The sequence below is a fragment of the Sorex fumeus genome, unplaced genomic scaffold (assembly GCF_029834395.1).
Source record: "Sorex fumeus unplaced genomic scaffold, SorFum_2.1 ptg000029l, whole genome shotgun sequence".
Classification (NCBI taxonomy): domain Eukaryota; kingdom Metazoa; phylum Chordata; class Mammalia; order Eulipotyphla; family Soricidae; genus Sorex; species Sorex fumeus.
Window position 1 is genome coordinate 14491842 of NW_026606086.1, and position 27751 is coordinate 14519592.

General features: G+C 38.3%; 1 protein-coding gene and 1 pseudogene across 1 annotated transcript; one reads left to right on the top strand and one right to left on the bottom strand.

Moving 5' to 3' along the window:
- Positions 1–2724: 2724 nt before the first annotated feature.
- Positions 2725–8911, bottom strand: LOC130024653 (olfactory receptor 6C1-like; annotated as a pseudogene).
- A 7744-nt stretch (positions 8912–16655) lies between these two features.
- On the top strand, positions 16656–17597 carry LOC130024826 (olfactory receptor 6C6). Its single transcript, XM_056115627.1, has one exon. The coding sequence runs from the start codon at positions 16656–16658 to the stop codon at positions 17595–17597; it is 942 nt and encodes a 313-aa protein (XP_055971602.1).
- Positions 17598–27751: the final 10154 nt, after the last annotated feature.

The following is a 27751-nucleotide window of genomic DNA, read 5'->3' on the forward strand; positions in this document are numbered from 1 at the left end:
AGCTAGCTAGGCTTTGCCGTACGGGCGAGATACTCTCAGTAGCTTCCTGGGCTCTCTGAGAGGGGCAGAGGAATCAAACCCAGCTCAGCCAGGCTGGCCATGCGAAAGGCAAAAGCCCTACCACTGTGCTATCTCCAGTCCCCTATATATCTAGAAGTTAGTTTTTTTTATCAAAAATTTATTTATGTATGACCTATCTACTATATGTGAATATGAAGTCAGTGGTGCCCCACAGATCGCTTATGTGAGACAGAGAGGAGAGAGTTGGTCACTTTGCCCCCATCCGCCTATGCTATCCTGGGACCAACTGGGAAGGCTCATACTGATAAAGCATGCAATTAACCTCTGCACAGCACGAGCTAGGACACCTCCTGCCCACTAGGTGACTGGGAAGACACATCTGATGCCCACTTGACATTCTTGTCACAGAATTAATCCCTACCACTCAATTTCTCAGGTCACCATGGACTCGGGCTGGAGCAAGGAATCACTTTTTTGCAGGAAAAGAAAGCCAGGTGTAGACCTTACCCAGGATTTCTGGGTCCTATCTCATAGATAGGAGCTGGAGAGATAGCATGGGGCTGGAGCGATAGCACAACGGTAGGGCGTTTGCCTTGCATGCAGCCAACACGGCCGACCCGCGTTTGATTCCTCTGCCCCACTCGGAAAGCCCGGCAAGCTACTGAGAGTATCTCGCCCGCACGGCAAAGCCTGGCAAGCTCCCCGTGACGTATTCGATATGCGAAACACAGTAACAACAAAGTCTCCAATGGAGACGTTACTGGGCCCGCTTGAGCAAATCGACGAACAACGAGAGGGCCTTTACCTTTACCTTATCTCATAGAAAAGAATTTCATGAGTAGACAAGCAGTGAAATAAAATCAGATTTTATTTGGAGGTTTTGAGGAAGGGGAGTAAGGAGAGAAAAGGAGAGAAAGTAACATGCTCAGAACAGAATGTGTGTTTCTCCAAAAGCAGAGAGAGCCCCAGTACACATCTCAAGAGGGGAGACACAGGTGACACATGTGCTTGGTTACCACTTGTGCTTGTCTATGTGGGCACAAGTAGCACATGGACTTGGGCATCATACGTGCAAACTTCCTTTGTTCAAGTTGGCTTTTATAAGAATTTTTTCCCAAGCTGCCCAATATGGGGCTTCTAGCTAGGTAAGAATCCATCGCGAGAGTAGTTGCCAAGAAGGTAGAGTTGAAATGGTTGAAGGTCTTCTCTGAAATTCCTTTCCTTGACCTTTGTTCCTGATGAAGCTTAAGGGGAAGGTCTAGCCTTCTCTGGATCTATTGGCACCAGGCTCCTGTTCTCAAAAGGTCTGCTTCTTGTAGATTTGCGGTTATTGGTTTTATTACTTCCTAGGAATTCCATCTCTATTGGGACCCTTCCCTGTTTACCTGCCTACATCAAATATGTATATTAGATAATATGTATATATGTATATAGGTAAACCTATATACATATTAAGATTATACGTATATAGGTAAACCTATATACATATCAAGGAGGTATCTATCTTTCTATCTATAGATAGATACCTTCATACATATACACATATTAAGGCATAGGTTTTGAAAATATTGAAAGCAATTGACCATCAATACTTACAAAACCATATACTTTAATCTATTTTTGTTCATAGATGTTATGTTGAATCACCTATTAAAGTGAGAAAATATTGTTCTTGGTTTTTACATTTTGAATACATTAGTTACATGACATTTCCTTTTATCCTATAGAGAAATTATAAGATGCTGAAAGAAACTTTCATCAAATGAAAAAAAATAATAAAATTTCATATTTAACAAACTAAGTAAAATATTGTTTATTCATAAACATGTCTCCTTAATCTGGTAATCATTTTCTGTTAAACAAAATTCAGAATAGGTTTTTGGATTATTTTATTTTTCAGGATATTATTAATTAATAGCAAATAGTCCTGTACTCAGGAAATATCAAAAAGTCAATAAAAAATGTAATTTAAATTAAAAAATAATCTGTTAAACAAAAGTACCCATATACTGTATATGAGCAGAACACCAGCCGCTGAGGACCTCTGGAGCCAGCCACGGCCATGCTGGGACCACTCTCCACATGTCCAGACGGGCCTCATGCATGAAAGAACTGGCAGAGGAACCCAGGAATGCAGGTCCCAGGGCTGAGGTCTCCAAGCCTACTCAGATTGGGACTGGGCTTTCTCCACCCAGACCCCCATCTTCCAGTAGGTAAGGTCACACCCACCAGCTGCCGCCAGCGCCAGGTTGGTCCCATCAACGGCCAAGATTCAGAGACTATAAAACCCAGCTACCGGAAGCATGTGGCCACATTTGTGGCCTCGCAACATCTTATTATCTTATTTTTCCTTTGGAGAACCTGGCAGGCTACCAAAAGTATCCTGCCCGCACGGCAGAGACTGGCAAACTTCCTGTGTCGTACTCAATATACCAAATACCAGTAACAATAATGGGTCTCATTCTCCTAATCCTGAAAGAGCATTGAAATGGCTCTTTTAAAATCTCAGGGCTAGGAAGAAGAAGACGTTACTGGTGCCTGCTCGAGGAAATCTACGAACAACAGGATGATTGTGATCGTGATACTGTATGAAAAACTGAAAGTGTACAAGGATGTTAGGTATTACATTGTTATAGAACTTACTAAAATTTTTGTTTTTATTTTTAAAATTGATCTTCAGTGTGTCTAATTTATTTAATTATATCATTTCATTTGCCTGTAGAGGTAGATTTTTTTGCGATGTCCATAAAAGCTTGCTTAACTTGCTGATTCCTTAGACTGTAAATAAAAGGATTTAGCATAGGAGCTACTGAGGTGTTTAACACAGCAACTCCCTTGCTCAAAGACACCCTTTCTTGTGCTGAAGGCTTGATATACATAAAAATGCAGCTGCCATAAGAGATGGAGATGACAATCAAGTGGGAGGAACATGTGGAAAATGCCTTTTTTCTTTGACTAGTAGAAGGAATTTTTAAAATTGTTCTGATGATATATGTGTAGGAAAGAAATATCAGTGCCAAAGTGAACATTAGAGTAAAGACAGTGCAGGCAAACCAAGTTTCTCAAGGAAATTTGTATCTGAACAAGAAAGTTGCAGAAGGGGGAAATAATCGCAGGTAAAGGGATCAATAATATTAGACTTACAGTAATCCAGCTTTAAGAGCATTAAGAGCGCAGGGAACATAATTAAGAAGGAAATGAACCACGATGAGAAGACAAGGAGTACACACACTTTGCGACTCATGATTGTCATGTAGTGCAGCGGTTTGCAGATTGCAATATAACGGTCGTAGGACATGGCGGCCAGCAGGTAAAATTCAGTGACTCCCAAGAGAATGAAAAAAAAAATAACTGAGCAAAGCAATCACTGAAGGAAATGGTTTTATCTCCTGAAATAATAGTACTCAGGAACTTGGGTATACTGACAGTTGTGAATGAAACTTCTAATAAGGAAAAATTTCTGAGGAAGAAATACATGGGCGTCTGAAGGTGTGAATCCAGCAGAGTGAGCGTGATAATAGTCAGGTTCCCAGTGATGCTGAGCATGTAAGTAATGAGAAGAAATATAAAGATGACAACTTGAAATTTTGGATCATCTGACAGTCCCAGGAGAATAAAATCGGCTATTTCTACATGATTTCTTATTGCTCAATTGCTGCTTTATTTTTCCTTGATCTGATCTATGAAATAAAGTGACATAAAAAATAGAAAATATACACTTGATATTGGTACCATTATTTTGGTTTTGGGTGCTAGTTCTGCACTCAGGTATCACAGCCAGCAAAATTTGGGGACCTTATGCTGCATGTGCTATATCAACTGTACTATCTCTCTGACCCCGCTTTGCACTTCTTTTACAACTTTTGTCCTTAATCTTACATCAGATTTTTCTATTATTGAACATTTCCATTTTCTACTCTGGCCTCACAGCAAATTAGAAATAATAAAGTCGTTGATATCAGCAGCAACTGATGCCTGAGATAGAGGGAAGAAAGGAAAAAGGAAAAACGAAAAAAATAAACTGACATATTTGAGAATGGGTTGATTACACTGGAAATCCTGGCAGCTACCTCTTTGTTATAATCATGACCTTTATTCCAATATGTTATTTCCCTTTCTGTTTGAAATAGTAACAACATAATTAATATCATTGTTACATTGAGTGATTTTCTTCTGTCAGAGAGATATGCGCTAGTCAGGAAAGTTGAAGATGATAGTTTAATCGATACATTTTCTTAAGATACGTTTAATTTTCAATTTATTTTAATTTATTTTTGTGCCACCTTCAGCAGTTCTCAAGACTTACTCCTAGATCTGTGCTCAAGATTACTCTTGGCAGACCCAGGGGACCTTATGAGTGCTGTGGGGGATTGAGCCCAAGTTGACTGCATGCAAAGCAGGAATCCTGTAAATCTACTTTCTCTTTGGCCCCAGATTTTTATTTAACAAAATAAATGATATTGCCACAGATATTAGCATAAGGAAGAGTGAGATTATTTGAGTTTGAATCCTAATTCTTCAATCAGTCCCTGAAAAATTTACCCCTCTATATTTTATCTATGAATGAACAATTTGGTTATATATAGAGAAACCTACTTCATAAGTTGACTGTGAACATAGATAGTTTTGAGATAAGAGATGCTTTTTAGTTAATAATATGTGAAGCATTTAGATAAATGCATAACATTTTATAATTAAATTCATAAAAAGATTAGTTTTTCTGTACAGAAAATGTTTGCTAATAACTGAACTGAAAAACTTTGGGATTAGTATGGTATGCTATTTAAAAGATAATGTTCAGGCCGGAGCAATAGTACAGAAGGTAAGGCACTTGCCTTGCAAGCAGCAGACTCCAGTTCAATCCCCTGTATCTCATATGGACCTGGAGCATACCAGGAGTAATTCCTCAATGCAGGGCCAGAAGTGAACCCTGAGCATCACCAGGGGTGTCCCCAATGGCAGAATTAGTAAATAAAAATGAATGAAAGTTTGTATCTAATACCAGTAAATAAATTTGACACCAGAAGGCTCACAAACATATGATATGAATCCACCCCCCAGTGAGATAAATTGCTTGATTATACAGTACCTGTCATTCCAGAAAAGTGAATCTTAACTTTGTATTTTCACTGTACACCAAGGTGCAGAGTTTTCCCATTGTGGTGTATCTGTCCCTTCACTCCATCTCTGATAAGAAACTACTCCCAAGGTAATTAGTTTTTCTCATCTTCCACTAAGATTCGATATCCACATTTAAGGCATGCTAGCATATTTGCACTCTTTCAGTGTTACCACAATGGCCATTTCAGTGCCCTTTACCTAATTAGTAATACATTTGTGAAAGTTGTGTGACACATATTAAACAATAAAAATAAAAGTGAATACTATTTTAAGAAACAGATTTCAATGACACCGAAAATTAGCTCTGAACTTATTCTCACAATTCTGTTTAGTATCCATTATATTGGCCAAACAGAGTGCGATTCATCTACCCCTTTCAGAGAGCCTGGCAAGCTACTGAGAGTATTTTGCCTGCATGGCAAAGCCTGGCAAACTACCTGTGATGTATTTGATATGCCAAACACAGTAACAGGTGTTACAATGGAGACATTTACTGGGCCCACTCGAACAAATTGATGAACGAGGGGAGGACAGAAACAGTGACAGTGACCCATTATATGAGATATGTAAAAATCAATCTGCACTCATTCTTATGAAGCCATCATACACATAGTGATTAAATTACCTGTGTATTAACTACTTTATTTGTTTCTGGAAGTAGGATAGATTCTTACTTTCAAACCTATGCAACATAATCCAGTGCCTAAAAAAAGTAAAATTAACTTATTGATTAAGTAATTAATGTTTGCTATGTTCTCTCTTTTTTAATTTTTAATTTTAATACTTTTTTGCTTTTGGGGTGACACCCAGCTATGCACAGGGGTTACTCCTGGCTCACACACTCAGGAATTACTCCTGGCGGTGCTCGGGGGACCATATGGGATGCTGGGAATTGAACCCGTGTCAGCTGCACGCAAAGCAAACTCCCTACCTGCTGTGCTATCACTCCAGCCGAAACGTTTGGTATATTCTAAGTCACATACTACTAGCATACATAGTTCTTTATTTGATGAAAAATTATAGGCAATATATCGTATCGTGCATATTTTGCCTTCTTGTGCAAAATGATTTTTCTTTTTAATGAAAGGTTTAGCTTTATTTATAACATAATAAATATATATCATAAATATGTTAAGACATAAAATGTATTTATTTTATGTTTATATTATAAATATAGTAAGACAATAATTTTCTGTGGACACAAAAAAAAAAATTGGGAAAAATGAATTGCTTAAAACAGTGAGAATTATTCTTTCATAATTCTGGAGACCTAAAAGAGATTTCACTGGGTCAAAATCAAATGTTGGTGAGTTATGCTCCTTCTAAAATAGTCTACTTCTGGAACCTGCTAGCTCTTTCTGATTTGTGCTCAAATTATTTAATCTCTATCTCTAAATTAATAGTTCCTTCTACTCTTCCATCGTAAAATATTCATCTTCCTTTCATTTATGAGGACACATGATAATATTTAAACCCAACTTAATAATACAAGATAATTTACCCACTTAAGGACATCTGAAAGAAGCAAGCTAGACAAAGAATATTGTTCTCCAAATATTAGAAATCTGTACACTGATCGCTGGGAATCTAACCCAGATCAGCCACGTGCAAGGCAAATGCCCTACCCGCTGTGCTATCCCTCCGGCCTTCTCGCTAATCTTTCCTAAGGGCGTCCTCTTAGAGTGGGCTCCAAGGGGGGCGCCCAGCAGCAAGGCACCCCTCCCTCTTTGTAGTTTTGAAAGCATGGGGGATTCGTGGGAAAAGGGGACACCAGGGCTTTGTGAGGGTTTATTGTGGTCAGTGGTACCTTAAAATGTAAGTCATATGGTTCAATTGCCAGCATTCCATATGGTCCCCTGAGCACCGCAAGGGGTAATTCCTGAGTGCAGAGCCGGGATTAACCCCTGTGCATTGCCAGGGGTGACACAAAAAGAAAAAGAAGAAAGAAAGAAAGAAAGAAAGAAAGAAAGAAAGAAAGAAAGAAAGAAAGGAAGGAAGGAAGGAAGGAAGGAAGGAAGGAAGGAAGGAAGGAAGGAAGGAAGGAAGGAGAAAGAAAGAAAGAAAGAAAGAAAGAAAGAAAGAAAGAAAGAAAGAAAGAAAGAATATATTGTTACAAATCTATTGGCCATGAAATGCGCAGGTTCTGCTGTAACAGCCTGCTGCTGTAATGGCCGGTGAAGGCCTATATAAGATATAATTTGAAGAAGCTCAGGGTCTTGCCCAACGTGCCGGACCTGTGTATCTACATAGGCAGCTCAACCCTGGCTAGCCAGTCTTACAATAAACCTTGCTTGCTGTTTGAAGTCTCTGGAGTCTCTTTGTCATTAAAGGGAGATCACAATCCGTGTCCTAACAAGTGGAAGACCTCTGTTAATTTTCATTCTTAGTTCTGTAAGAGGTACCATAAGGTGCCTCGACCTCTGGGCAGAAAACACATCCATTTTCAAAGATCTTCCTTTGTCTGGAATTTTGTAGATAGAGGTTTATTTGGGTCAACGTGGCACAGTGCCTTTATTTGTCTTTAGATGCTGAAGAATAATCCTTTTCCTTTTCTGTACAGTAAGTTTTGACACTTTCTATTCTGCAACATAGTAAGCCTTCACACTCACAGAAAGCATCTGCTCCTGTTGGGATTGGGAGTTCCCTAGCGCTGGGAGGTGCGGAGAGACCAGATAGACACAATTCCTGCAGGAGTAAAAACGGGGTTTATTTAGATCAGCATGCTGGGGCTCCACAGCATACCCCAGAGTGGGCAGTGGCTAAGAGCCCCGAGCTTCTTCAAAGGGGATCCTATATAGGCCTTCACTGGCCGTTACAGCAAGGCCCGCACATTTCATAGCCAATAGATTTGTAACAACATATACTTTCTTAACCAATCCATTTAAAAGTACCTCACTCCTTAGCCTATAGATTCAAAGATAAGCATTTGCGTACATCGATTGTCAGCACAAGCAAGGTTACAGCTGGAATCATTAAGCCTTAGGTAATCTCCCTTGACCATCCACATTTTGAGTTACCCAAGTCTGCAGGGTGCTTTAGTGAGTCAATACACTCCAGGAAAGGGCAATCCTCAACCAACACATCCTGAGTTATCCTTTACCCAAGTCTGCAGGCTGCTTTACTGAGACAATACATTTCAGGAACAGTAAATACACCTGAATCCTGTCACACTTGGTTTAGAAAGAAGTTATGCCCTGTTCACTTTCCAAGTCCCCTCTCCCCCAGGTGCAAAGCAGGCAAGCAGTTTTACAGAAAGCAATGTTGCAAGTTAGCTGAAGCATGCAAAAATTTGATGCCCTAATATGGATTCTTTCACTCCTTGTCTGTGTATTCTTTCTGTGTACTTTCTGTGTGCTGGGAAAGAATTTTGACACTCAGAGACAGAGAGCAAGCAAAGATTTTGTTGAAGAATTGAAACCCACTCTCTGGGACTGAGAGTATATTCTACAAGGGAGGAGAACTAATGACTGATGAGGAAATGAGGCACTGCCCATCTTTCAAACAGGCTAACTTCAAGCAGGCTCACAGCACCTGCCAAGGGGCTGCTGTGTCGAATGACATGCTATAGCCATCATGATCTGTACTATGTCCTTTACATAGTCATAGTCTCGTTTTATTACTTTGGTAACCTGGGATCCTGTTGGGGCTGGACGGAGCCATCAGGGTGAGTCCATGTAGACTGTACCATACAAAGAGCAGGAACATAGGGACCCATGAAAATAGGTGAGATTTCTCTTGTGTCCTGACTGGTATGAATGAAGCTGAACATCTTTTTTCCTTTAAGCTGCCTTCAGTAAATAATTTCATAAAATTCAGTGTTTTGAAATTTTGTATAAAATTCAGTATATAGAAAGAGTTCATTTTTTCTTTGCTCACAGAAGCCCAGCCTGATCTTTGACATGTAAATTCCAGGCTCTGGCCCAGCCTAATCTTTGGAATGTAGATTTTAGGTGTGACCCAGTTTGTCTTTGGGATGCAAACCCAAGAAAGGTTTCCATTTCAGTTGTGTGTCTCTTTCCTCAGGCCAAAATGCACTGGTCTGCAGATACAAGAAACAATACATGCTTTGCCTGCCTCAATGTTCTTTCTGTAACTTCTTTTGATGATATCACTGTATTGAGCCCTTTAGAGTTGACAGTAGGATGGTAATAAAAGATTTCAGGGCTCTTTCCCTTTGTCACAGGTCTGAGAGAACCTGGGCCTTCCATGACAAAAATTTCTTTTGTGTTCCTTGTCTCAGCTCCTCTGACTGAATAAATATTCATTCATCAGGATCCAAATGCACTCAAGTCCTTGAGGTGCTTTATAATCTGCTTTGCAAAATAAATATGCTTTGGAATTTCTGCTTCTGTACTCTCCTGCCAGAAGCCTGAAAATACTCTAAACCCCAAGAGATATTCTACAATACAGAGCCTTTGTTGTGAATCCAGTTCTTTTGGAGCACAAACTCTGTGGGTCCAACAAGCATAATATAGCAGTGTTTTCCAACTTCTCGATGTGTGTTGGTTGACTGGTTTTTGGTGGAAATTTCCACAGTACTGACATCCGTCGACAATCAAGGATCAGGGACGCTGTCTCATATGCCAAGGTGTCGAAAATCAGATGGGCTGGTCACATAATGAGATTTAAAGACGACCGTTGGACTAGAGCTGTTACTGATTGGATTCCACGGGATGTCAAGAGACCGCGTGGCCGCCCACCTACCAGATGGTCAGACTTCTTTGTCAAGATCATGAACGATCGGTTTGAGGCCCTCCATGTTCCCGGAGCGAAGAGATGCCATTGGGCTACACTAGCACGCGACAGGGACAAATGGAGACGTTACTGGCGCCCGCTCGAGCAAATCGACGACTAACGGGAAGTTAAGTGATTAAGTGATTCCACAGTACTACTCCTCTGTGCTTGTTCATTTGTGGTCAAGTCACCCTGATTTTTCTGATCCTTTAATTACTTCACATGTTAATTCACATGTTACTTCACATGCATAAAAGAACTGGCAGAGGAACCCAGGTGTGTGTGAACTGGGACTGAGATCTCCAAACCTGCACGGTTTGGGACTGGACCTGCCAGTAGCTAGACAGTTACACCCACCAACTGCCGTGTAACCCCAACAATGGCCAGGATCCAGAGATTATCACACTCAGCTCCTAGGAGAGAACAAGGCAGTGTCTTCTACCCTGTGCCTGACTGTCCTCACCAGGGCCCAACAGCTGAAGACCTCCGGGCCACAACCAAGGCCATGCTGGGACCACTCTCCACACACTTGGATGAATGCGGCCGTGTGACACCTTATCATCTCATTCCTACTTTAGGCTACTGAATGTAACCTGCCCACACGGCAGAGTCTGGCAAACTCCCCGTGGCGTACCAAATATGCCAAATACCAGTAACAATGAAGGGTCTCATTCTCCTAACTCTGAAAGAGCCTTGAATATGGCACTTTAAAAAAAAATCTCAGGGCTAGGATGAAGGAGACGTTACTGGGGCCTGCTCGATGCAATCGACAAATAACAGGATGGTTGTGATTGATTGTGATTGTTAATCCTAGAATTGTTAGAAGCAAGTAATGTTTACTGTGAATAGTGCAAATCATGTCTTCACCTACTTAGCACCCATAATTCTCCAGGTTGTCATACTAGTGGAGGGGATTAACATCATTAATGCAAAATTAATAATTATTACATAAGTATCTGGGAATTGATTCTTGGTCAAAGTTAGACCCAGTGTGCCTTTGACAGCATTCAATTGAAGCCAATTTTCTCTGTAAACCAATAAAGTTTAAAAAATTTCAAAACTAAAAATGATCATCAGCCTTTGCCTCTTATTGGTCCATGGTCCCTGATAATTCTCCTCTGTGATTAGTAGAAACCCTCACTCCCTCTCCTTCTGTGAATTACATCTAACCTGCCTGCCAGTCATTCCTATGCATAAAGTAATTTTAAGACTTAACTAATGCCTTCTTCAACTCTGCCTTCATTTTTATAGTTTTCTTTTTCCTAAGTACTGGACATTAAGTCTAGGGTATTCCAATGAAAATGCAGAAATGGGACTCATCATAAATTATAATTCCACATATATGTGGCTCTGAGATCAATACCTTGCATCACATATACAGAAAAATAAGTCAATGCATATTCAAGGATCAATAGGAAGTAATCACATATGCTCACAGAACAGTACACTCAGTAGAGACATGAGAATACCTTACAAAAATCTAAAAACAAAACAAAACATAAACCAAAAATGCTAGGGAAAGGAGAATTATGTAGATTCTGAACTACCGCGTTGTTGTAGTCAAATAATCAGTGATCAGAACTTAAATGTGAAAAAAAGTATTTGGACCATATTTGGTCTGTTCGCAGCGCTTACTCTTGGCATTGTACTCAGGGATCACTTAATAGGGAGTGGGTGGGAGGCCATTGGAAGTCCATAGGTAGTGCCAGACATTGAACGGGGTTGTTTACATGCAAGGGATGTGTCTTACCTGCTGTTCTCTCTCTCTCTCTCTCTCTCTCTCTTTCTTCACTAAAATTTCACATTTTACCCAAACAACAGGAAAGATGTAATAGCACAGCGGGTAGGGCGTTCGCCTTACAAGCAGCCAACATGGCCGACCTGAGTTCGATTCCTCTGCCCCTCTCAGAGAGCCCGGCAAGCTACCGAGAGTATTCGATATGCCAAACACAGTAACAACAAAGTCTCCAATGGAGACATTACTGGGCCCGCTCAAGCAAATCGATGATCAATGGGAGGGCCACTCAAAATTAATCAGAGCTAGTTCTGAAAATAAAAAACTATATGACAAAATCAAGAAAGCTATGTGTGAAACAAACATAATAATCAAATCTGAGATATGAAACGTTAAATAAACCGAAGACAATGTATGAAGGTGAATGTTAAAAATAGTTGTTTTTCAAACGTGCTGGTCATAACAAAATTCAAAAAAATTTTAACTTTATACTTTGACCCTGATAAATATGGAGTACTGTAACCAAGTTTAAAATAACTAGTATTCTTAAAAGAATACGAAATATTATAAAAGTTACTATGAGCTTACCATAAGGGGAGTCTCAAAAAACAGAATAAAAATTTTGGAATTAAAAAAGATCAACAAAAAATAATTATAAATTCACTAATATTTCAAAATAAGCAATATATAATAGGCAATTCATCAAAATTATAAATCAGAACATGTTTACTTACATGATAAAAATATAAAATCAAAATTATAATTTTTATAGTATAAATATTCACTTATGGCAATTTTATATGATTTTAATCAATACAAAGTAATATTAGATGTATCAGTGCTATTTTTGTGGTAGTTACTATTATTTTAAGTATGACTGTGTGAATGATGAAATCAATATTTCTTATGTATTATTGGAAACTAATATGTGTGTTTCCATGTAGCTAGTGGACAATTGATAATAAAAATTAAAGCAATCTTATCAATTATCTAATAACTTTTAAGAATCTTGCTATATTTGAATATGTTTTGTAAATTATTTTATTGATAAATAATATTTTACTGCATATGTTTAATATAAAAATCATGATGGTCTGATTAACATTTAAGGAAACAATATGTACCATGGTTGGTTCAATTGACCCCAATATTCTCTAATATACTTCTTTTACAAGAAAAGAGAAGAAAATGAAAAAAGGGAGAAAATCCTTGAGAAAATCCTAAGAACTCTTAACACATAATACCTTTCCTTGATGTCATATGTATGAGCTATAATCATCTAGGCATTATAGCTATAATAATTATAGTAAAAATGTTTATTTTTACTTTTTGACGATCTTATTTCAATTCTTCTCCCATTTCCTCCTTCTCTGATAATCCCACTTGATGTTCTATTCTGACTTTTTTGAAGATTCCACAAATATGCTTATTTCACAAATACATATTTCACTTAGCATAGTACTTCAAGTTATATCCACATTTTTTCAAATTACAGGTTTTCTTTATTTTTATGGATAATAATATTTCACTTGTATCTATGTAGAAGAGGTAGTTTCAGTGTCTCTGTTAGTGTGAATTTGAAATCATTGTTTTTAGTTTACATGGATATTTTTTAAAATTAGAATTCCTTGATTTTATTTTAAAATATTTGAGGATACTTGATACTATGCCATTTCCATAAGAGTTACACCAATTTACAATTCTACCAACAATATATACCAAATCTCTTTTCTTTATAAACATCAATATCAATTCATCAATTGCATCTTTTGTCTTCTTTTTAATGATTACCGTTTTAGCAAGTGTGTTCTGACATCTCCTGTGGATTTTTTTGATTGTCTTATGTGATGCTATTTTTCCCATATACATATTGATTTTTTTTTTTGCTTTTTGGGTTACACCTGGTGATGCAGAGGGGTTACTCCTGGCTCATGCACCCAGGAATCACCACTGGTAGTGCCGGGGGGACCATACGGGATGCTGGGAATCGAGCCCAGATCAGCTGCATGCAAGACAAATGCCCCACCCACTGTGCTATTGATTAGTATTGAATAGTCCGCCTATTGATCTTTTGTGTATCTTATTTCTTATTTAGATACACAAGATTCTCCAGATCTCATTTCTGAAGAGATAAAATGAATTTTTGAGTTACAATTTAGCTAGAATTATATTCATTTTCTTCTTTGTTTTTGGTGCCACATCAGCTGTGAATCAGGTCTTGCTCATAGCTCTGCACTCAGGGGTCCCTTTAGCAAACCCTGTGGATCTATTTACTGGCCTTATGTGTCCTAGAGATTTAACCCAGGTCTGTCATATGCAAGTGCCCTACCTGCTATACTATTGCTCAGGTGCCCCAAACAAGTTCACTTTAAAGGTATTATAGCTTAATAAACTTTGGAAAATAATCATGTAACTTTGGTAAATAATCATGTAAGCACAATTTCAAATAAAATATAAAATGCTCCCATCTACCTAGCAAGTGTCTTCTGTAGTTACTTCTTTACCTTCAGTACCTAACCTTCTCTGAGAGGGACGGAGGAATCAAACTCGGTTTGGTCATGTTGGCTGTAAGCAAGGCAAACACCCTACCCACTATGCTATCGCTCCAGCCCAAGAACTTTAGGTACTGTACCTTTTTTAGCACGATAATTCTCATACTTAACCACACTTTATTTACCATAAATTCAGTCCATTATAAATGTATATACAGCAAAGATTTACTTTTTTATTTTTGTCCCATGTTCGAAAGTGTCCAGGAGCTACTCCTGACTCAGTGCTCAGCTGTCAATACTGAAAGTGTCTGGGGGAACAGGCAGTGCTAAGAATTGAACAAGAGACCTACGAACTGTTTTGCTGTATGTGTTAAAGGCACCTTCTTTCCTGTATTATGTGTCTAGTTTTATCATAGAATTTTAAATCAATCACCATATGAGAGGAAATGAATTATCTTAGATATGGGTATTAAGATAAAGTGTAATTAATAGGTAAGGCACAGATAATTTGAATTTTTTTTGAATCATCAAAATGTAATTCAAGTCTTGCCATTTTAACCTAAATGTAAATCATACCTAGTAACTAATAATTATCTGTGTGCATTTTTGTATGTACGTGCTAGTGCCAGAATGTATTATGGTTTCCAATAAGTCTAAACTTGCTTCTACTGGGCTGTTAATTGGAAGCAAGGTACTAACTTTGCTACTAGCACCAATTAGGGATTTTCCAGTGGTGTCGCAGGACAATAAATTTTTGTGATCCTTTTAAATATTTTATTTTCCATGATCACTTCTATACTCCACTGGGATATTTTTATTTTAGGTTATTTTAAAGTATGTTGCCACAGTAATTGCCAATAATTAGTACTTTTGGAATTTTTATCTCCAGAGACTGTATTTTCCTTTGTCCTATTTGCATAGATCCCTAGAGGTTATATTAAATCAAAGATGATAAAAATAAAACATTTTACACAGAAACAATTGGCGATATAAACTCTCTATCCTGGAACACTTGTTCATTTTTCATCAGATGATTTCATAAATTTTTTCAGGTGTTACTTTTTATTCTATTTCATTTGATTTTACTTATTTTAAAGAATGACTCCCCATTTTCAGTTTTGATTTACAACAAATTTAAAAATAAAAGTCTGCAAAATGCAAGTTATCTGGAATACAATGTGGATGTGCATTAGAATCACTGAACTTCAAAGTGAGTATAAATTTTAGGAAATATGAAAATTGTTTCCAAAATAAACTGTTTACAATTTACACATAATTTTTCTATCCACAAAAGTTGATGGCATTAAATATCCAGGCTAAGGAATAAAATTAGATTATATAAAAATCCAAATTGTAGTTAACTATGTAAACTTCTGTTTACTATATATACACACAGAAAAATATCAATGCAAATTAACACATGAATGTTCAATTCCGGAAGTTCTTTTTGAATTTTGATGGAATGTCAGCATTTTCAAATAAATCTTACTAATGGAATCATTTTATGGCTACATATTAAAGATGTTCTGGAGCAATAGCACAGTGGTTGAGCGTTTGCCTTGCGCACAGCCGGCCTGGCAGAACCGGGTTCGATTACTCAGCCCCTCTTGGAGAGCCCAGAAAGCTCCCGAGAGTATCTCACCCACATGACAAAGCCTGGCAAGCTACCGGTGACATGTTCAATATGCTAAAACACAGTAACAACAAGTCTCACAATGGAGACGTTACTGGGCCAACTCGAGCAAATCGATGAACAATGGGAGAACAGTGACAGTGATTAAAAGATGTTATGTATTTATATCCAGTCACATCTTTTATTTGTCTTGTATGTCTGTACAAACTAAGGTAGTTAGTTATAAAAAAAATGGAAAAGTAGCAATGAATTCTTTCTAAAAATTTAATAACATTGTTCTAGAATTAATTTTTATGATACTAGAAATTATATAACTAACTCCTATACATTTAAAAATCGGAGGTGGTAAAAAGGAAAATCATAGCAAAGACTTACTAAATACTTTTATAAGAAATGTTTATGACCATTTTGTAGTCAAAGATTGAAAGTTGCCATTAAAAACATGAAAATCTTACCTTTATAACTGCTGTGGAAAATCACTAGTGCTAGCACTGTCCTCCTGATGTTCATCTATTTGCTCAAGCAGGCACCAGTAACCTCTCCCTTGTGAGACTTCTTATTACTGTTTTTGGCATATCGAATACGTCACGGGGAGCTTGCCAGGCTTTGCCGTGCAGGCAGGATACTCTCAGTAGCTTGCCAGGCTCTCCAAGAGGGCGGAAGAATCAAACCCGGGTTGCGCTGGGTCGGCTGCATGCAAGGCAAATACCTTACCTGCTGTGCTATCGATCCAGCCCATGTGGAAAACCACATGCACAAGAATTCTCAGTTATTTTTTCCAAAGTAAAAAAAGAGCTAATTAATAGGTTGAATCTCAATATGGATAAAATAATAAAATTACTGTAGTTTATACTAAGTTCAGTATTAAAGTGTTACATTTGTCTTCTTATGTAGATCTTATGCGGCTCACCAAACGGAAATGAAGAACCAATCCATGGAATTAGATTTCATTCTTGTAGGATTAACAGATGACCCACAATTGCAAATTGTGATATTCCTATTTTTATTTCTTAATTATGCACTGAGTTTGATGGGGAATCTGATCATTATCCTTCTCACCCTGCTGGATCCTCGCCTCAAGACACCGATGTACTTTTTTCTCCGTAATTTCGCATTCTTAAAAATGATATTCACAACAGTATGTATTCCCAGATTCTTGATAACCATTGTGACTAAAGATAAAACCATTTCATACAATAATTGTGCAGCTCAATTATTTTTTATTCTTTTACTTGGAGTTACAGAGTTTTATCTCCTGGCTGCCATGTCCTATGACCGCTATGTTGCCATCTGCAAACCCTTGCATTACCCAGTCATTATGAATACCAGAGTATGCTATCAGCTTGTGCTCAGCTCTTGGGTCACTGGATTCCTCATCATCTTCCCCCCATTGGCTATGGGACTCAAACTGGATTTCTGTGATTCCAGAGTAATTGATCACTTTATGTGTGAAACTTCTCCCATTCTGCAGATATCATGCACAGATACACGTGTTCTAGAACTGATGTCTTTTATATTAGCTGTGGTAACACTCGTGATCACTCTAGTGTTGGTAATTATTTCCTACACTTGCATTATTAAGACTGTTCTGAAATTCCCTTCTGTACAGCAGAGAACTAAAGCCTTTTCTACGTGTACTTCCCACATGATTGTTGTCTCCATCACTTATGGTAGCTGTATCTTTATGTATATCAAACCAACTGCAAAAGAAAGAGTGTCAGTATCCAAAGGTGTAGCTTTGCTATATACTTCAATTACTCCTTTATTAAATCCCTTCATTTATACCCTAAGGAACCAGCAGGTGAAACAAGTCTTCTGGGATATGTTGCAAAAAGTCTATTTATCTAAAAAACAACTTTAAAGAACACTACAAACGTTTCATGAATTTTTTTTCTAATAATGCTTGATTCTCTACCTCATTACATATATAGGAGATTCTCTTCTAGTTTTTTTGCTCAGTTCTACAGTCCAATTTTATTCTTCTCGCTAAAAATTATTTCACCCTTCTTCATAGAGTAAGTGATTTTCAAATCTGTTATTCAGGTTTTAAATAGTGTCTCCTTATTGTATATTTAGAAACTATGTTTTTATTAAATATGACTTGTGGAAGTGTAACTTGTTGTATTTAATGTGTTAGTTAATTAGACATAAAACTAGCATTTACTTTCTTTTCATTTTAGACATTACAGCTCTAGCTCAAGATGTTTTTCTTTTCAAAGTAATGTCCTTTGGATAATTTTTTAAAAAGGCAATCTCTAGGCACTGTTGTCTGGTTTAATATCATCAAACAAATTACTACAAAACAAAGGAATTTAGAGATGGTTCAAATAGAGACTATGTATCTTTTAAATAGAATGGCCTGCATTCTTTTTTTTCCCTTGTTTTTGTGGCCACACCTGGAGACGCTCAGAGATGACTTCTGGCTCTATGCTCAGGGAATAACATCTGATAGAACACAGGAGACAACAACAGGTGCCAGGGATTGAACCCTGCTCAGCCACATGCAAGGTAAATGCCCTACCCACTGTACTATAGCTCTGGTCCAAAGGTCTTGCAGTCTATTCTCATATTGTGTGGCCTGAGAGCAACAACTTGTTGGGCATCAATAAAAATGGGATATTTAGAATATTTTTAAAACTTTAAATTTAACACTAATAATAAAAATTTTAATAAAATGTAAATAATTTAAATTAAAACTTATACAATTTAAATTTTAAACATTAAATGCAAATTTAAATAATTTTATTTATTTTTCTAAATTTAGTGCTGGAGCGATAGCATAGCAAGTAGGGGGTTTGGATTCCTCTCTCCCTCTCTGAGAGCCTAGCAAGCTACCGAGAATATCCCGCCTGCATGGCATAGCCTGGCAAGCTCCTCATGGAGTATTCCATATGCCAAAATAGTAACAACATGTATCACAATGAAGAGGTTGCTGGTGCCCACTCGAAAAAATCAATGAACAACAGAAGGACAGGGCTACAGTGCAGTGCTAATAATAAAATTTAAGTGAAAATATTCATTGTCACTCTCTTCCCATTATTTATCGATTTGCTCGAGCAGGCCCAGTAACATCTCCACTGTGACAATTGTTACTGTGTTTGGCATATTGAGTAAGTCACGGGTAGCTTGCCAGGCTTTGCTGAGCGGGCCTGATACTCTCGGTAGCTTGCCGGGCTCCCTGAGAGGGGTGGAGGAATTGAACTTGGGTCGGCCATGTTGGCCGCTTGTAAGGCAAACGCCATACCGCTGTGCTATCACTTCAGCCCAAGTGAAAATATTATATTTAGAATATTTTTTAAAACTGTAGAATATTTTTTAAAAATATTTTTTAAGTTTAACATTAATAATAAAAAGATAATCCAAACAGTCAAAAGTATGAGAAATATGTTTTAAAGCATGTATGAGTGTGGCAAAAACCAAAAATGTTCATTAACAGACTCAGATGATTAAAATTGAAATCCCAATGCACCAACTAGGGATTTATAAATGTTATCCTGAAAAATATTAGCAAAATATATTGCTATTTTGAACTGAAACTCTAACAAAATGTTTGAGATATAATATTATATAGCAATTATAGAAAACTTTGCAATACTCTTAATGTATAGAATAATATTTTAATGGATATAATCATCTACAACTATATCATATACTACAACCGCTATACTTTTGGATATTTACTAAGAGATGAAAAGCATATGACCACACATTAAGCTGTAGTCAAAAGTTCACAGTAGGTTTTTTTTTAGTAAAGAACAACTTGCATGCAACTATGCATCTCGGAAAAATAAATGAATTGTGTTGTGATATAAGAATATAAAATCCTCATTTTAAATCAGAACTAAGAATTCAGAGATATCAGTAATAATATTTGTTGGCTCAGGAGGAGCCAAGGCCCAAGAAGCCCCCATACCTTGCAGTAAAAGATGCCCACACACACCATTCCGGATCATTTGGGCAGGAAGAAGAAGCTAAAACAAACTTGCATACTTGCTCTTTATTTTGCAATCACTATCTTTCGAGGGTATGGAGGCTTGAGGAGAAACCACTAGAGCATCCTGGGATAAGTGAGATGGCACTTCTGGGCGACCTAGTTACAGAACCCACCAACATGGTTTCTCTCTGAAGTGTGTAACCCACAGAAGTGCAGAGAAGCAAACAGCAGCTATAAGATTTGAAGTTTTCTTTGATACAGGGCCTTGCCTTGGCCTGCGTGCCTGAAGGCTCAACCCCAGTGAGTTGACTTGAATAAACTCCGTGTGTGATTTGCATTACTGACTGGACTCTATGTGTGACATGGGGGCGGGGGTTGTCTCCCATTCTCAGACCCTAACATTTGGGGGCTCATCCAGGATTGGAAAGACACCCTTTCTGGTGCCCCACAAACTGGTCACCAGTACTAGAGTTCAGGTACGAATCCTATTTGGGTCCGTGGAGAGATTCCTGGGACTAGGGACTGGACTCAGCCCAGGGGAAGGGATTTGCAGTCCAGAAACCTTGATAAGAGAAACTGGCCGTTCTCTATTGAAGGACCTGGTCCTTTTGGGAGGCTGAGGACCTCGGGGAGTGCCTCAGGGAATTCAGTAGTTTGGAGTAAAGCTGGCGACTCCATTAGTGACAATCTCGGGAAACGTTCTGGATAGGCAGAGGCAGTCCTTGTGGAAGCCCTTCGGCTTAGTATCTAGCACTGGGGAATCTTCTGTGTCTCTGTCTCTTGAGAGTGAATGTGTGAGTGAACGGACCAGTCCACACTGAACAGGGTGTGCCTCCCCACTTCTCCTGTGTCTCTCTGCTTGCCTCCTTACTGTTACTCTCTTCCTTATTTCTCTAACTTTATTCTTCCCCTGGACGAGCCCAGACAACAATTGTCCCAGACAATTGTCCCAGACAATGGGACAGACCCAGACAATGCCCAGACAATTGTCCCAGACAGACCCAGACAATGTCCCAGACAATGGGACAGACCCAGACAACGCCGAAGTCTCTCCTTCTCTCCTCCTTAATAATTTCCCGGAGTTGCAGTGGAGGGCCCTCAACCTAGGATTGGTTATCAAAAAGGGTAAACTTGATACTATCTGTTCATCAGAATGGCTTCTTTCTGTATCTGAAAGCATGTTTGAATTGTGAAATTTTCAAAGTATCTGGTGCAAAGTCTTATGATTCGAGATAATTAAGAACTTTTAAGCCAAAGAAGGTTTTCCTATGTCTCAAACATTGGTGGTTTGAGTGTTTTCTTATGCTGCTATGTTGATGTATATTTGCATTTGCACTGGATTAGTAGAATATGAGTTGAAATCAAGATGGTACATAAAAACAAGTTTAATGAGTGATGGGTTGAAATGTGAGTTTCTCAAGTTTTAGAATTGGTTGTAAAACTTTTTACACTACCAGTTTTTTATTTGATTTCTGAGGTTGTTGGTAACCTAAAGTTCAGGAGCTACTGAAACCACAGAATTTGCCTTGAAGAAAGTTAAAGATATTGGGATTTCCTGCTGGAATCCAGACCAGCTTTTAAAATTCAAACGGCTACAGGTAACCCTTTGGCTTTAGTGGTTTCTGAAAATGGGAAAATGTATGAGTGAGGCATGCAAAGATCCTGAGCCGTCCCAGCAACTGCAGGTGACACCCAGATGAAATAACTAAGATGTTTTCTCTCTGTGTTTTAATTTTTTATATGTTTCCCTAGAAATTGGAATTTTAAAGATAAAAAAGTTTCAAATGTAAAGTGAACTTTTGTCAAGCACATATGTGTTCTAAGGCCTTTAATTGTGAGCACTGTAAACCTTCTGAATATCTTACGGACTGTTATAAATGCTTTTGAAAGAGTACTGCATAGGTAAATGAGATCATGATTAGCAACTTCTTTCCATATTTCTTGATAGATGAAGCTATACTAAGTTCAGAAAAATAAGGAGGTTGAAACCTCTGAGATATGACTATCAGAAGGGAATATAAGTGTGTATTTTAAGTAAAAAGGATGATGGATGGAGATATCATTAATGTAAAAAGGAAAGGAATCCTGTTAAAGTGAAACTGGTTTGGGGGAACAGGACAGAATGAACATAAAGGAATGTGTAGAAGGCTTGAGTATGTGAAGAAATGTGTGTGTGGGTTTGGGTTTGTGTTTTAAGAAAGAAGACTGTGAGCAAACTGTATTGTTATAAGAAATTCTTTAAATTATCTTCAGAATTGTTCTAGTATCCAGAATTTTGTTGCACTCTTCTTAGATAATTAGAAATAAAGGCTTTCAACATGGAACTAAATGAGTTGGGTAAAATATTTGCTTTTCTCTCTTCGGTGCCATGAAGCATTAAGGCATTATGTTTGCATAAACCCAGACAAGAGCCTTTCCTCTCTGCAATGGGGTCTAGCCCCAGTACAGACAGGAAAACCATCTATGGGACCCCAAAAGCCCTCTTCCAGGGAGAGTCAGGAGATTGGTCTAAATGACAGGAGCAGGTATTAAACAGTTACTGTTTCAAGTACCCTACAAACCTCAGGAAGACCCTTAAGGTAGGCCGGCTCAAGGAAGGACTGGCCATCGCCTGTGCTGTGGAAAATGAGGAATCTAGAAATCTGCAATGACTGACTCAGGCTGGGCCTCACCCTCAGTGTCCAAAAACTGAAGGTGGAGATCTCTCCCAGGCCAGAAGAAGGGATGGGATGGACTCCTGACTGCCAGGACATTCCTACGAAGGTCTAGAGGCCTAAGCCCAGTTTGACCTGAAGGCTCTACCTCTAGTTCACCATGGAACCTGATCTTCACATCTTATAGCTGAGCTTGGGGTAGCCCGGATGTGAGATAAAACATTGCATGCCATCATAAGCATGTCTCCTGCTCCATTTTTGACCAATCCCCAGGACTTCTCAGTAAGTAACAAGGTATCCCAAATGGAGAGTTCTCCAATCTTGCTGTGTTTATGCAAGGGAACAAGCCAGGTTTATTAAGCCATTCGGCAAATATAAAATGAAGGATGAGAGAATGCCATGTTTCTGTAACTTGCTTTCTATAGAAATCAGATTCTAATTTTACAAAAGCAAATTAATAATTGGGTAATTTAATAAGTATCGCTCTCGCTCTGTCTAGTCTATAAAGAAACTTAATGTTGAACACATTGTCACCAGTCTGGCCAGAAAAGCAGAAGCCAGAGCTTTGCCAGGGATACCTCAGCCCAAAGGGCAGGATCAATTGCTTTCTCCCAGCCTGTCAGTTGGCTAAAATACTGAGAGTGGACATCTAAACTAGTTCTGCGTATTCATCTTTAGTTAATACATATAGAGAGAACAGAGATTTTTAACAGTTCTGAATTCTTGTGCCATCATGGGATTAATATCCCACTAGAGAATATTTCCCCCAAGAAATAAGCCAGAACACCCTGTAGAAGAGGAAGAATGGACATTGGAATGAGGCATCTAACGGGAAGTTGAAAATTACTGACACCTGGACTAATATAGTAAAATATTAGTGAAAGGGATGAACAGGGCAGGAAGAAGGAAGCAACTTATAACTGTGCTTCCTATGCTATTGACAATTGGTTCTTGTACCCTGAGCATTTGAGCATTTGTCATTTGTTTTTCTGCCTTCAAGGTTTGGTCATTTCAAGCAGCATTCTTTAGTCTAACTGATCTGATTTTTCAAATTCATCGCCTGGGATTCATTAAAACCTAGGGTAGTTTGAGATTTCACCCCTTGTGCAGGCAGGGTCAGCGTCCCTGTGTCAGCAAGAAGCAGCTCCGGAAGATGGAAGATGGAACTTCAACCATTTTCCCATTAAAGATTTAAGGTGGTGAAATGTCTAGGGGGATATGATGTAGGTAGACAGATTAAGGAAGGCCCGCCTTGTTGTGAGTGCAAACCCCCTTGATAGAGGAACTCTGTTCCTTTAGAAATTCTTTTAGGTCAACAGCCACTATTCCAATTTAGCTTTGAAAAGACAGGTTCATCTCTGGCAGGACCTCTAATCCTCTTTTTCTTGCTCTTAACAATTGGGCCCTTTGTGCTAAACAAACTACTTGCATTTATTAAGGATCGCTTTAGTACTGTTCAGCTCCTAGTGATATGCCAGCAGTATAGTCAATTCCCCAAGGCAGATCCCAGCACTGAGGATGATTCCTCAGTATAAACAAAACAAAGGGGGAAATGTTGGCTCAGGAGGAGCCAAGGCCCAAGAAGCCCCCATACCTTGCGGTAATAGATGCCCACACACACCCTTCCAGACCACCTGGGCAGGAAGGAGAAGCTAGAGCAAACTTGCAAACTTGCTTTCTTTTGCAATCACTATCTTTCGAGGATATCTAGGCTTGAGGAGAAACCGCTTGAGCATCCTGGGATAAGTGAGATGGCACCTCTGGGCGGCCCAGTTAGAGAACCCACCAACATGTTTTCTCTTTGAAGTGTGTAAGCCACAGAAGTGCAAACAGTGACACAAACAGCAACTATAAGATTAGAAATTTTCTTTAATACAGGGTCTTGCCTTGTCCTGCGTGCCTGATGGCTCAACCTCAGCGAGCTGGCTTGAATAAACTCCATGTGTGACTTGCATTACTGACTGGACTCTGTGTGACATCGGGAGGGGGGTGTCTCCCATTCTCAGACCCTAACAATATTGATGAATTGAAATAATAATATTAACTAAAAGGAATGCTACACTATTCCACTCATATAAAGTTTTCTATGTTTCAGTTACTCCAAAGTAACAGAAGCAATGTAAATGATTTCTGAGGGATTCTAACAGTGATTTGCAATATTATGTTAAGAAACTTTCATCATGATGGATGTTTTCATTATCACATGAATATAGAGATGATTAGAGATGATTTCAGATTAAATAGCCTGTAAAAAATCAAGTGTTTTTGAATAGCAAAGGTTATTGTGAAAATATATTTAGACGAATGTATGTATACTATATCTCAATAAATCATTTGAAAATATGCTGACCAAACTGTTATCATAAAACAATAAATACCACATAACATAGGTGTCTTCTGTCAGTATTACTTATTAATGTATAAAGTCTAGCTACCATATAAAAATCATAATGTTATAGAGAGATTTTATCAGTTAAATACCTACCTGATATAGGCTTTATTTATTAAAGCAAACTATTCTCCAGGGCAGGGATCAAGGGGACTCAAATACATGGTACATGTCAAGGAATGATAAAATTAAATATTTTAAGCACAGAATCAACAACACTGAAATTTTGAGACTCAAATTTTAACAACTGGATTTAAAAGGTGCCTGTCAAGATGCCATAATGGGGCTTTGTCAATGTGAGCAGTTGGAGTGGCAATCTGTGAACACAGGTGGAGGGAAGCTGGTGGGGAGATGGAAAAATGTATGTCAGAAACCTGATGATGAAAAAGTTTATAATTCATGTTGCTTTATCAAAATAACTGTTTTTGTAAAAAATATGTAACTTGAAAGGACTGGAGCGTTTTCACAGCAGGTAGGACGTTTGCCTTGCATGTGGCCAACCCAGGCAGACCCGGGTTTGATTCCTCTGTTCCTCTTGGAGAGCCCAGAAAGCTATGGAAAGTATCCTGCCCGCATAGCAGAGCCTGGCAAGCTCCCCATGGCATATTCAATGTGCCAAAAACAGTAAGAACAAGTCTCACAATGGAGACGTTGCTGGTGCAAATATTTGAACAACTGGATGACAGTGCTACAGCACTACAGTAAATCAAAAAAAAAAAAAAAGCAAACCGTTCTAGTTTTTTTCTCACTTATAAAATGTATTTTTTAAAAAATTGAATCAGGAGATGTGCATGTTTTTCACTTTTGTAAATGCCAGTATGGATCTGCATGTTCCATATTTGCTAGTATTGTATCAAACATCTGGTCACGACATAGAATTTCTTCATGCAAGTTTCAAATACATTAACTTGTTTTCAAACAGATATATGACCAGGTCTGTTTCTATCACACTTTCATTGTTGATGAGTGTAAACTCAGTACTTTTAGCTGATAATAAGGTCAATATAAATATATTCTACTTCAGTTTTTGGTGGTCATCTTTAGAATGTTGTATAATCTTTGCCTTTGGATAATTGCAGTAATTCATAGGTTGGAAAGAAGAAACTTCTGCGTTAAAAACTCTTAGGATATTTTTTCCTGAACATTTTCCTCTACATTATATGGCAGTGATAATTAAAATTCTTCTATGTATATGGTTGCTGATATGAGATTTAGTAAACATGTTTATTCCTAACTTGCTAAGGTATTTATGCATTTTAATAAGGAATAAACATTTTATACACACTGATTGTTCAATGTCCAATTATTTTCTGACATCAGAAATTTTTATTGTAATTTTTTACCTATTAAGGTAGATACAAACATTATCTATAATATTTTCTGTTATGAAATCAGTATTCCTTTTCATAGGCTTATGCATAAATTTCAATTTCAGTTTTCTTAATATCTTCATTAGTAATTAATTTCACATTTGTATGCTTTGCCTATCTCATTGAAACTCTAAACTAAAATGAAACAAAATTAAATTAAATAGCTCTACTTATCACAAGAATGATATTATAATTAGCATAATAAGTTCGAAGTACAAAATAAAATTGAATAAAATATATTTAAATGCCAGAGTTGAATAAACAATTTATTCAATTATATTAAATTATTTTAAGTTTTTTATTTACAAAGGTTAAAATTATATAGCAATTAATCATCAGAAATTGACTTTTATGAATTTATTTTCTGATAATTCCATTTCTCATTTGTTTAAGTTTTCTTGGAGCTTGATCACTTGATCACTTGACTTACCGTTAATCGTCGATTTGCTCGAGCGGGCGCCAGTAACGTCTCCATTTGTCCTTGTCGCGTGCTAGTGTAGCCCAATGGCATCTGTTTGTTCTAGGAACACAAAGAGCCTCAAACCGATCGTTCATGATCTTGATGAAGAAGTCTGACCATCTGGTAGGTGGGTGGCCACCGGGTCTTTGGACATCCTGTAGAATCCAGTTGGTAATGGCTCTAGTCCCTCGGTCATGTCTAAATCTCATTACATGACCAGCCCATCTGATTTTTGACGCCTTAGCAAACGAGACAGCGTCCCTGATTCTTGATCGTCAATGGAGGTCGGAACACCGGATTCTTTCTCTAATTTGAGTGAAACGTGATATTCCAAGCATAGCCCTTTCAATTCCTCTTTGGGAGACGCGAATAGCGTTCTCATCCTGTTTGCATAAGGCCCAGGTCTCTGAGGCATATGTTAATGCAGGAAGAACACTGGAATCAAAGAGATGTGCCCAGAGCTGGAGGTTCTTCGTTCTCTTAGCTATTTCTTCGACGCTCTTGAAGGGCAATGGAGAAGATTATCCATGACTTCTACTCAAATCTCTTCAATAGCCATGTCCACCTACCAAAATACCAATTTCCACAGGATGAATATGTCGTTCCCAATGTTCTCCTTTCTGAAGTCCAACACGCCATTTCATCAGTAAAGAAACAAACAGCAACTGGCCCAGACAAGGTCAGACCTGAACACCTGAAGAACCTGCCGTCAGTACCCATCAATACGCTGGCTCGGCTCTTCACACGCTACCTGTCTGAATGCAAGGTTCCGTCCCAATGGAAAACCAGCAGGACCATCCCACTGTACAAGAAGGGAGACATCCATGACATTGGCAACTATCGCCCAATCTGCCTATTGTCTGTCATTTACAAGTTGTTCACTCGAGTCATCCTAAATAGGATTGGCAGAACACTAGATGAAGGACAACCATGCGAGCAAGCCAGGTTCCACAAAGGATTCAGCACCATCGACCATATCCACACGATAACAAAGCTCATCGAGGTTTCTCGGGTGTCCAAGATGCCGCTCTGTTAACGTTCATTGATTTAAAGAAGGCCTTTGATTCTGTTGAGACGGAAGAGGTCATTGAAGCCCTAGCCAATCAGGGCATTCAAGCTCAATACATCAAGATCCTCCGTGAGCTGTAGTGCGGATTCACTACCAGGATCTCACCATTCTACAAAGAAGTAATCATCGATGTCAAGAG